The sequence below is a fragment of the Triticum urartu genome, chromosome 4 (genome assembly GCF_003073215.2).
Source record: "Triticum urartu cultivar G1812 chromosome 4, Tu2.1, whole genome shotgun sequence".
NCBI classification, from domain to species: domain Eukaryota; kingdom Viridiplantae; phylum Streptophyta; class Magnoliopsida; order Poales; family Poaceae; genus Triticum; species Triticum urartu.
The window spans coordinates 542345980-542357590 of record NC_053025.1 but is presented as its reverse complement, the minus strand read 5'-3'; the positions used below and the strand labels follow the sequence as shown (position 1 = coordinate 542357590).

General features: G+C 45.8%; 1 protein-coding gene across 1 annotated transcript in view; it reads left to right on the top strand.

The window, feature by feature from the left end:
• The first annotated feature begins 9145 nt into the window (after nucleotides 1-9145).
• LOC125554850 (probable protein S-acyltransferase 22) overlaps nucleotides 9146-11611 on the top strand; it is a 4142-nt gene continuing 1676 nt past the window's right edge. Inside the window, exons 1-6 of the mRNA XM_048718248.1 lie at nucleotides 9146-9728; nucleotides 9843-10196; nucleotides 10496-10564; nucleotides 10667-10738; nucleotides 10989-11117; nucleotides 11248-11596. Coding sequence (XP_048574205.1) covers nucleotides 9573-9728; nucleotides 9843-10196; nucleotides 10496-10564; nucleotides 10667-10738; nucleotides 10989-11117; nucleotides 11248-11596 — 1129 coding nt within the window. The 5' untranslated portion in view covers nucleotides 9146-9572. The remainder of the gene's footprint in view (nucleotides 9729-9842; nucleotides 10197-10495; nucleotides 10565-10666; nucleotides 10739-10988; nucleotides 11118-11247; nucleotides 11597-11611) is intronic.

Genomic DNA, 11611 nt, shown 5'->3' with positions numbered 1-11611 from the left:
AACTGACAAAGAGATTGCCGATATAAAGGAGAAGCTGAGCAAAGGAAAAGCTAAAGGATTTCGTGAGGATGAGCACGACACTCTATGGTTTGAAGATCGTGTTTATGTGCCCAGTAATCCGGAGATCAGGAAGTTGATTCTACAAGAGGCACATGATTCACAGTATTCGATTCGCCCAGGAAATACCAAGATGTATTTGGATTTGAAGGATATTTTCTGGTGGACCGGAATGAAGAAGGATATTGCGGAGTATGTAGCAGTTTGTGATGTATGTCAGAGAGTAAAAGCAGAGCATCAGAAGCCAGCAGGATTGTTGCGACCATTGCCGATACCCGAATGGAAGTGGGATAAGCTAGGCATGGATTTTATCACGGGATTACCAAGGACTCATTCAGGCTATGACTCGATTTGGGTTATAGTTGATCGATTGACGAAGGTAGCTCATTTTATCCCAGTAAAGACCACTTACACCAGTGCTAAGTTGGCGAAGATATACATGACCAGGATCGTATGTCTGCATGGAGTTCCGAGGAGTATTGTATCAGATAGAGGAACCCAGTTTACCTCAAAGTTCTGGAAGCAGTTGCATGAGACTTTAGGTACTAGGCTAGAATTTAGTACAACTTTTCATCCACAGACAGATGGACAGACCGAGAGAGTCAATCAGATTTTGGAGGATATGCTGAGAGCTTGTGCGCTAGATTATGGATCTAGTTGGGACGATAATTTGCCATATGCAGAGTTTTCTTACAATAATAGCTATCAGACCAGTTTGAAGATGGCACCTTTCGAAGCTTTGTACGGAAGGAGGTGCAGGACGCCATTGTCATGGGACGAAGTTGGAGACCGCCAGTTGTTTGGACCAGATCTGATTAAGGAGTCTGAACAGAAGGTGAAGTTGATTCGCGATAGGCTCAAGGTAGCCCAGTCCAGGCAGAAGAGCTACGCAGATTCTAAACGCAAGGAGACAATTTACGAAGTCGGAGATAGAGCTTATCTTCGAGTATCCCCACTTCGAGGGATTAAGCGTTTTGGAGTTAAGGGGAAGTTAGCGCCACGATTTGTAGGACCATATCGAGTTTTGGAGCGTATGGGAGAAGTGGCCTACAAGTTGGAATTGCCAGAAGGATTGGCCGGAGTGCATGAGGTGTTCCACGTTTCTCAGTTGAAGAAGTGTCACGCGGAGATGGCTGACATACCTTTGAGAGACACAGTGCCATTAGAAGCAATTCAGTTGGATAACAATTTGACCTACGAGGAGAAACCAGTCAAGATCCTCGAGTTTGCCAGCCGAGTTACTCGTAGCAAGGTTATCAAGTTTTGCAAAGTTCAGTGGAGCCACCACACGGAGGATGAAGCCACCTGGGAGCGAGAGGAAGATTTGCTCAAAGACCACCCTCACCTATTTTCTAGCCAACCTGAATCTCGAGGGCGAGATTCATCTTAAGGGGGGTAGGTTGTAACATCCCAAATTTTCAATTTGGAATGTTATACATTAGGTCATCATGCATATCATATTTTATTTTGCTTTTGGTTTTGATCCTAGAAAATCCTAAGCAACTCAAGGACCCACGGAGAGAGTTGGGGATTTCGTTATTTACATATTTGAGTTTTCTCAAATTATGTAAACAGGATCATTTGATTTTATTTATTTTATCATCAATTATTTCTATTACAAAAATATGAGAGAGGGAATAAAATGACTTTCCCAAAATATAGAAATATTGAGGATTTAATAAAAAAATCAAATAAATTTATTTCGGAGTTTTTCGGTATTTTTATTTGAATTTAGGAAAAATGCGCGTTTTTCAAAGTTGTAGTTTGGGCCCAGATAAATGTTCACTTTATCGGGCTTGATTTTAGGAACCGCAAAATTTATTTCGTGATTTTTGGAGTCCGTTTAGTATTTCTTTTTATTTTTCTTCCGAGCGGATTTAAAAAAACGGGAAACCGACTTTGGGCCGTACTCGGCCAGGACTCCCTGGCCGGGGGCTTTATAAGCCGCCACCCCGGGGCCCAAAGAGCCCAACAGCCGCCGCCAGCAAACCCTAACCCTAGCCCCAGCCCCGCCGCCTCTAGCCGCCGCCGCCGCCCGCCACCGCCGACTCGCCGGAGTGCGCGCCGCCCGAGGTTCGCCGCCGCCTCGTTTTCCGTGCTGTTTAAAAAAAATCTATTCGTCGTTTTTCTTTTTCGTCGGATTTTTCCGCGGTTATTTTCTGATCGCGATTTTTGATCCGATTTTTGTTTTAGTATAACTTTTCGCTCGTTTATCGGAATCAGGCGATTCAAGCGCCTGGAGTTTCGTCTCGAAACCCTCTTTCTGAATAATCAACTTAAACAAGTTTTTGCTACTGTAAAATTTGCCCTAGATCCAGATTACTAGAACGAAGTTGTTTTCTTTCGCCGTTTGATCTCTTTTGCTTCGTTCGATTTGATTCTTTTTGCCAACCAGGGTTCTTAAGTTGAACTTTCTGGTTAGATCCTCTATTTGAGTTTTACCTGTGCATTAGATGAGTATTTATTGTATACTTGTTTGTTTGTCTGCTGTAGAATACCCGGAGTGCGCCGCCTGTTACATTGAATCTCTAGGTTACGCGGATCATCAGCAAGGCAAGTAACACTTTGATCATACCTTTTCTACAACCCAGTTTTACTGCATTAGATCAATCTTCACACATTGCATGAATAGGATCTAATTAAATTGTGGGATGGGAAGTAGATGAGGTAGTACCTATTACCTCCTGTTTATTATCAAACCTTTGGGAGTTACTTCTACGTTTGCTTATTATGCCATGCTATGCTAGTAGACGTGGATTGGGTGAGTGAAATCCATGACGGATGTGAGATTGTTAATTAATGATTTATCTAAGGTGGCAACCTAACACACATCTGGGTGGATTGAGGCACCTGGGGTTACCAGGACTTGCCTGTTTTCTTTGGACCGCCACCCAGGCTCAAAGGGATCATGAGATTATTCATACTAGAAACTTCCGTGTGCAGCCACAAGCCATTATGGGCTCTGGCATAGTTGACTAAGTTGTGCGAACTCTTACAGTGGTAGACTAGCAGATGTAGGGGATGTAGGTGGTACGGTCTACCCGATCGTAAGGTGCTAGCGCTTCTGAAAGACTATGTCTCGGTCATCCGTCTTCTCAAACACCATGTAGTGCGAGAAACCAAACGGAGGCGATCGAGTCTTGTGGGGAAAAGTGTGCAAACCTCTGCAGAGTGTAATAAACCAATCATGGTTAGCCGTGTCCTCGGTTATGGACATCTTGAGTACCTAGTACCTGGATTTTCATGTGAATCTCAACATGTTACTCTAAATTAATTTTGATGGGTTTTAATGATGTTATTTAATTGGGATTGAGAATGCTGTCAACCATTCTCAATGTTTAACAACCACCATGAGAGTAATTAATTTTATTCCTTTGAAGTAGGGAAAAATTGGCTTTACGCAAAAACAGTAACCATAGAGCTTTCCACCAGCCAAATATGCATATAGTATAGCTGTTGCATTCCATTATTCTCTATGTGTTACCTTGCCAGCATATTCCATGTGCTGACCCGTTTTCGGGCTGCAACGTTAATGTTGTAGACTTTTCAGACGACGATTAAGGAGTTTTAGGTCGTGGTTCTATACTCAGTGATGCCGTTGGAGTTGATGGACTCACTTACCTTCCAAGCCTTCCGTTGTTATCATTATTAGATGGCCTTAAGCCATATTTATTGTAATAAGTTCTCTTTTGAGACACTCGATGTAATAAGTGTGTAATTGCTACTCTGCTATAAATCCTCCGAGTACTGTGTGGTGTCAGCATTACTGATCTAGGGATGACACCGGAGCACAGAGATCAGACTGTTTGAGGTCTGGCGCTACACATAGATCGAGATTAGGATTTGTCACTCCGAGTATCGGAAAGGTATCTCTAGGCCCTCTCAGTAATACACATCATAAGCTTGCAAGCAAACGACTAAGGAGTTAGTCACGAGGTGATGTATTATGGAACGAGTAAAGAGACTTGCCAGTAACGAGATTGAACTAGGTATGAAGATACCGACGATCGAATCTTGGGCAAGTAACATACCGATGGACAAAGGGAATTACGTATGTTGCCATAAAGGTTCGACCGATAAAGATCTTCTTCGAATATGTAGGAGCCAATATGGGCATCCAGGTTCCGCTATTGTTTATTGACCAGAGAGGTGCCTCGGTCATGTCTACATAGTTCACGAACCCGTAGGGTCCGCACGCTTAACTCGTTGACGATATAGTTTTATATGAGTTATGTATGTTGGTGAATGAATGTTGTTTGGAGTCCCGGATGAGATCACGGACATGATGAGGAGCTCCGAAATGGTCCGGAGGTAAAGATTGATATATAGGATGATATGGTTAGGCCAAGGGGTAAAGCCCACGGGGCTTTAGGTCAGTGCAAAAGGAGTTTTGCGGAGGCCAGGGGCTAAACGCCAGAGACCTTGGCGTCTACCCCTGGGCCAGACGCTAAGGCCCATGGCGTCTGGGCCAGATGCCAAGGACTATGGCGTGTGGTCCTGGAAGTCCGAGAAGGACTCTTTCTAGCGGGCAAAACCGACTTTAAGGAGGCTTTTACTCCAAGTTTCGACTCCAGGGCTCAACATATAAATAGAGGGGCAGGGCTAGCACCCAAGACACATGAAGATACACTAAGCCATGTGTCGACAACCCCGTCCCTCTAGTTTATGCTCTGTCATAGTTTCCGTTGTGCTTAGCGAAGCCCTGCGAAGATTGTTCTTCACCGACACCGTCATCACGCCGTCGTGCTGTCGGAACTCATCTACTACTTTGCCCCTCTTGCTGGATCAAGAAGGTGAGGATGTCATCGAGCTAAACATGTGCTGAAGGTGGAGGTGTCGTACGTTCGGTACTTGATCGGGACGGATCGTGAAGGTGTACGACTACATCAACCGCGTTCATAAACGCTTCTGCTTAGCGATCTTCAAGGGTATGAAGATGCTCTCCCCCTCTCGTAGCTATGCATCTCCATGGATAGATCTTGCGTGTGCATAGATTTGTTTTTCCATGCAACGCTTCCCAACAGTGGTATCAGAGCCAGGTCTATGCGTAGATGATATGCACGGGTAGATTTTTGTTTGTTTTCCATGCAATGTTTTTTGTTCTTAGCCTTGTCCGCCCCACCGATATTCTCCTTCTCGCTATGGTCTTTCGATTGTGCTTGAGCCGACTTCTTATTGAGATGTCGTTGTTCAGCATGAATGGCATTTTGCGATGGCAGAGGATATTGCTGCCCTTGAGTGCACCGGCACGTGGGATCTAGTTTCTCTTCCTCCCTGTGTTCGTCCTATCACTTGCAAGTGGGTCTATAAGATTAAGACTCGCTCTGATGGTTCTCTTGAGCGTTATAAAGCTCATCTTGTGGCTCGTGGTTTTCAGCAGGAGCATGGTCAAGATTATGATGAGACTTTTGCTCCTGTGGCCCATATGACCACTATCCGCACACTTCTCGCTGTGGCCTCTATTCGCCACTGGTCTGTGTCTCAGCTTGATGCTAAGAATGTCTTTCTTGATGATGAGATGCGTGAGGAGGTTTATATGCAACCGCCACCTGGGTATTCAGTTCCTGATGGCATGGTTTGTCGTCTTCGTCGCTCTCTCTATGGCCTTAAGCAAGCCCCCCACGCTTGGTTTGAGCATTTTTCCTATGTGGTCACTTCAGCTGGTTTTTCGCCCCGTGCTTAGGATCCAACATTGTTTGTACATCTTTCTACTCGTGGTCACACTCTTCTTCTTCTGTATGTTGATGTCATGATCATCACTAGCGATGATTCTAAGTGCATTGCATTTGTCAAGGCCCATTTCACTGAGCAGTTTCTTATGTTTGATCTTGGTCCTCTTCGTTACTTTCTTGGGATCGAGGTTTTCTCCACCTCTGATGGCTTTTTTTTTCCAAGAAAAGTGTATCCAGGAACTACTTGCTCGTGCATCTCTTAGTGATGAGCACATTGTTGAGACTCCTATGGAGCTCAATGTTCACTTTCACGCTTTTGATGGTGAGCCCTTGTCTGATCCGACGCGTTATCGTCATCTTGTTGGGAGGCTTGTGTATCTTGCTGTCACTCGTCCGAATATCCTCTATCATGTCCACATTCTTAGTCAGTCTGTTTCTGCTCCCACTTCAGTTTGCTATAGTCACCTTCTTCGTGTTTCACAATATATTCATGTCACGATCTTTCATCGTCTTTTTTTCCCTCGTTACAACTCCAGGCCTATTCGGATGATACGTGGGCTAATGATCCTTCATATCGTCGCTCACTTTCTGCTTACTGTGTTTTTCTTGGTGATTCTCTCATTGTCTGGAAGACAAAGAAACAGACTGCAGTTTCTCGTTCGAGTGTACAGACCGAGTTGCGGGCTATGATTCTTATGACGGCAAAGGTGACTTGATTACAATGGTTGCTGAAGGATTTTGGTGTTTCTGTTACTGCATCTACCATCCTCTTGTTAGACAGTATAATTGCTATTGTGCGGGACCCCATGAAGCATGAACTTACCAAGCATATTAGTGTTGATGCCTTTTTTGTGCGCGCTATTGTGCAAGATCATATTATTACTCTTCACTACGTGCCTTCCGAGTTACGGTTAGCAGACTTCTTCACGAGGTCCAGACTAGAGCGCAACATGAATTTCATCCTTTTAAACTTCGAGTTGTGGATCCACCATGAGTTTGAGGAAGGTGTTAGAGTTATATTAATGGTGATCTTTGGTCTTTTGTATTCTAGACTTTTGGTAGGGTTGGAAAAAAAGGTCGAAGCTCGCGAGCTAAACGAGTAGTTCGTGACTCGGCTCGAATCGACTCGAACTCGAAGAATAACGAGTCGAGCCAAGCTTTAGTTTAAGATCGTTTATAGACCAAGTTAAACGAGCCAATCTCACGAGTACTCGTGTAACTCGTTAGACTCGGTACAAAAAATCAGCCACTCCCAATACAAAAAAAGATAAGCCACCCAGCACCCTACGTTCCAGGCGCACAACACAAAGCCCAACCATTAAAGGCCCATCCGCCTAGAAGACTCATGCGTTACAAGGAAATTACAATTGTTTAGTGATATATATGTTTAATATATACATAATCAATTTTACCATTTTGAGGGTTTTATGTTCATATCTTTAACAAGCTTAACAAGCTAAACGAGCCAGTTCACGAGTTATACGAGTCAATCTTGGGTTTAAGCTCGTTATAGTAACGAGTCGAGTCGAGCTAGCTCGGTAACTAAACGAGCTCTAGCGAGTTGAGGACTCGGCTCGAATTCCAGCCCTAACTTTTGGCTTTTTTTTATATAAGTATGTATACATGCTGGTTTTGGCCTTCTAATAATAATGAGGCGCGTGCGCGAATGCGACGCAAGTAGTACGTGGTGCGTGTTGCAGCCAGCCACTCGTGACGGCGTCGGCATGTAACCCAAAACGGGCCGCCACCATTTCTGACACAGCACGTGCGTGACCATGTCCATCCAGACACAGTATCACCGGTGCTAGCAGCCAACGTAGCATGTGCACGTGATGGACCAGGCAGGAACGCCCATGGCCGCCCCGCCCGGACGGGGTCACATGCGAGAGCGAGACGAGACGAGACGAGACGAAACGAAGCAGCGGCGCGCCAGTTTGGCATTCCATTCCGTTTGACCACCATCCCCACGGGAAGGGAAAAGCGACGAGGACACACACACACATAGCTCCTTTTGAAGAGAATTCCTTATTTAACATCGAGTTTAAATTTTATGCCCTATTTGACATTCATAAATAATTTCTTCCCTATCTAACAACGAGTCTAAATTTTATACCTTTTATAATATTTTTGTTCATTTTAAACCAAAATGACACCTGAAAAGACTCTTTTGTCCTCAAATGGTATGTTTGTGTGCATGTGTGTGCTGTTACGTGAGTGCGCGTGTACGTGTATGTGTGTGCTACTGCTGAGTGTCTGTGCGTGTCAGTGTGCGCGTGTGTGTCTGCTACTTCATGTGTACGTGTGTATTTGCTAGTGGGTGTGTAGGTGCATGTGTGTGTGGGCACGCGTGCTGTTGCGTGCATGCGTGTTTATGCATTACCAAAAGGTATTAGGTGTAATTTGTTCTACCTATCTGACTCCTTAATTTTTGCCCTAATCGATCTACAGTAAAGATAAAAAAGGCCCACGAATGGATTGCCTAACAAAAAGCCCTACCAATGCAGCGTGGTGATTTTATCTCTTCTCCAATTTTCACGCATGCAATCATCGGACAGATCCAAAAATAAATTATGCACGCAGTTAGGAGTTCCGCAGGAGAAAATAGATAGTTAAGGAGACCACAGGGCCGTGAGTAAGCAGGGAATAAATCACTAGCTTGTTGCTACGTGTGTGCTACTGTCCTTGCGTTGATGCTATGTATGTGCTATTGCCCTATGCACACACATACCACATGAAGGGTAAAAGAGTCTTTTCCGGTGTTATTTAGTCTCAAAATGCACAAAAATGTCATAATATGCATAAAATTTAGACTCGTTGCTAGATAGGGAGGAAAAAGTTTTTTGATGTCAAATAAGAAAACGAAATTTAAGATAATGTTAAATAAGGAATTCTTTCCTCCTTTTGAGGCAGCCAAAAGCTGGTGGTGTCTGACTGTCTGCTCGCTCGGCTCAGCGTGCGAAAAGAGATTCCGTGCGTGCTCCCGCGACGTTTTTTTTTGGACACACTCGCACCCACCCAAGCCTGCATGTTTGTTTACTTGGGTCTAGCGCATTGCGCGCGAGGAATAGGCTCGTAGTAGCAGGTCATGTGAGATCGCTGCGATTTTCCTCCTCATTCGATCGATCGGCGCACCCTATTTTTGTCTGCCATGCTTTGTTTCTCTGTCCACTCCGACGGAGCACATTTTACGTAGTACAATTTGATCATGGATCACGACGCAAGGTTCCTCTCCGGCGAGAGCTTTCTGGCCATCTTCTCTGCGGGAAGCAATTGCTCCGAGCATGGCCGTGGCGTGGCGAAAAACACCGTCCACGGACCACGGTGCAGACAAAGGTCAGGAGCGCGAGTAATAAAAGCATGGGCGCAGTGAAGCGAGCACAGGAACCCAAGGCGCAAAGCCAGGCAAACACTGACACCCTCCCCCACAATTAATTACAAGCTCCGGACGGACGACTGCGCAGTCCGCCTCCGTCGTCATTCTCCCCGAGACGAGACGAGACGAGACGGCGCACGCATTGGATGCCATTCTAATCTCTCCCCCGCTCCTCCCCTCCCCGCCTCTCCATTATCGGAGGTCGGCGAAACCCCCATTTCCATCCCCTTCGCCGGCCAAAAACAACCAGACAAGTAACAAAAACCAAGCCTTTTTCGTCGCTCCCCCGCCGCTCTGGTCCTGCGCGCTGGAGCGGAGCGCTCGCCTGCCTTCCGGAAGGGGGAAAGTGGGACTGAGAGAGAGCACACCGTACCAGATGGACCTGCTCGCCGCCCCTCGGTAGCCCCGGGCGGACATTGCCGCCTCCCTCTTCCTCCTCCCCGGACAAGAAGCAGAAGCCGCTGGGGGCAATGAGGAAGCACGGGTGGCAGCTGCCGTACCACCCGCTGCAGGTGGTGGCGATAGCCGTCTTCGCCGCGCTGGGCTTCGCCTTCTACGTCTTCTTCCTGCCCTTCGTCGGGAGCCAGACCTCCCAGTACGTCGCCATGGGCCTCTACACCCCGCTGGTGAGCCGACCCACCTTCCCCAACCCCCGCCCCTCCCCAGCTTTCAACAGATCCGGTCCGGTGCCTCCTAACTGACGGACTCACTCACTGACTGCTGCACCAAATCACCTGCAGATTACGTGCGTCGTCACGCTCTACATTTGGTGCGCCGCCACCAACCCCGGCGACCCCGGCATCTGCAAGCCGACCAGGCTGCACTCGAGGCTGGACAAGGAAGGGCGGCAGTCCCACTCCCACTCCCACATGGACTCGGACCACGGCCTTCATGCTGCTGACAACAGCGAGAAGCTGAGCAGCATGCTCGAGAGGAAGGACTCGCCTTCTTGGCCCAGATGCTCTCAACTGCTCTGCTTAGTCTGTTTGCCCTTTTCATGCTTGTTCAAGAGATGCCTCCATCCTGATGACCAGCATTCTGAAGAGAACATGAGCGAGGAGGGCATGTTCTTCTGCAGCTTATGTGAAGCCGAGGTATGGCTAATCGATGTCTCCGGCATATCCAACATTATTGGGCAATTTCGCAACATGTTGTCTTTACATGTTTCCACCAAGTTGTGCTTAGTGTGCCAAGTGCCAATGAATTTGGACTAGATGTCAGGATATTCGATGTAATTTTAGTAGGTTGTAGTCGGACATACAAGATGGTGTGCAGTACTAGTTTGAATCAAATGTTATTGCTACACTAGGTCGCTCTATCTTACGGGGAATGGCATGACTTCTTCACCTTTTTTGCGACATGTCATTACAAACCTTCGTATGTGTTTATGTAGGTTTTGAAGAACAGTAAGCATTGCAGGGTGTGCGACAAGTGTGTTGATGGCTTTGATCACCATTGCAGAGTAAGATACATTTTCAATGTTCTCTGCCCTGTTATTCATATCCCTGCTTCCTTTCAAGAATGCAACGTTCCTATTTTCCCTGATGTTCGTGCTCTCTCACAGTGGCTCAACAATTGCGTCGGGAAAAGGAACTACAAAGGGTTCTTCATTCTAATGTCTTGTGCCGTTCTCCTGGTAAGTGTGGGCCTCTCTATGAGTTGACCACAATGGGATCTCAAAAGTCAAAAGAGTGTAATAAGAACAATGATAGCTACCCTGTAACTGCATTCACCTTCAGTTGCACTGAGATGGGGAAATCATAACTTCATAGCCATCATAACTTATGCAACCAACTAGCAATTGCTTGTAGTTAGATTTTTTTTCCGTGTCCCTTTTATTCTGGTTGATCATTGACAGGTCTCCATGGTTTGTCCACCTTGGGCAGCTTGTGGTGCAGTGGTTGTCAGGAACCCTTGTGATAATTCTCTGCATTGTGAAGCGAGGGGAGTTCTCAAGACAGATTGACACAAAGTTAGGAAGCAGCTTCTCAACTGTAGCATTTGTAATTGTTGTGGTGAGTTCATATAATTTTCCTATCAAGTACATGTTTACTGCACTGAGGCATGAAGCGAAAATTTATTTACAACGTTTAATGTTTAAATTACATATTACTATTCTGATGGTGATACTTTGACTTATTACAGGCTACTTGCACCATACTAGCAATGATCGCGACTGTACCGCTTGCTCAACTTCTGTGCTTCCATATTCTTCTTATCAAGAAGGTAAATCACTTTGAGACTGTCACTGAAGCTGTGGATTTTTTTCATTGTTTCATTTTGAGATGGAGAGGGGGAGGGAGGAGGGGTCCCCATCCTAAATTTTTGAAATCAAAAGACAGCTTCCGGCGTTCCGTGCAAAACATGTTTGGCCATAATTTTGCTGTTGCTTGGTCCTTACTTCCATCTAATCCGAAACAGAGCCAACTCTTATTCCATTTTTCTTTTATTGCCAATTTTTTCGGCATATTTGTGGCTAATAAGACAACATACGGTGACCATCTCCTTT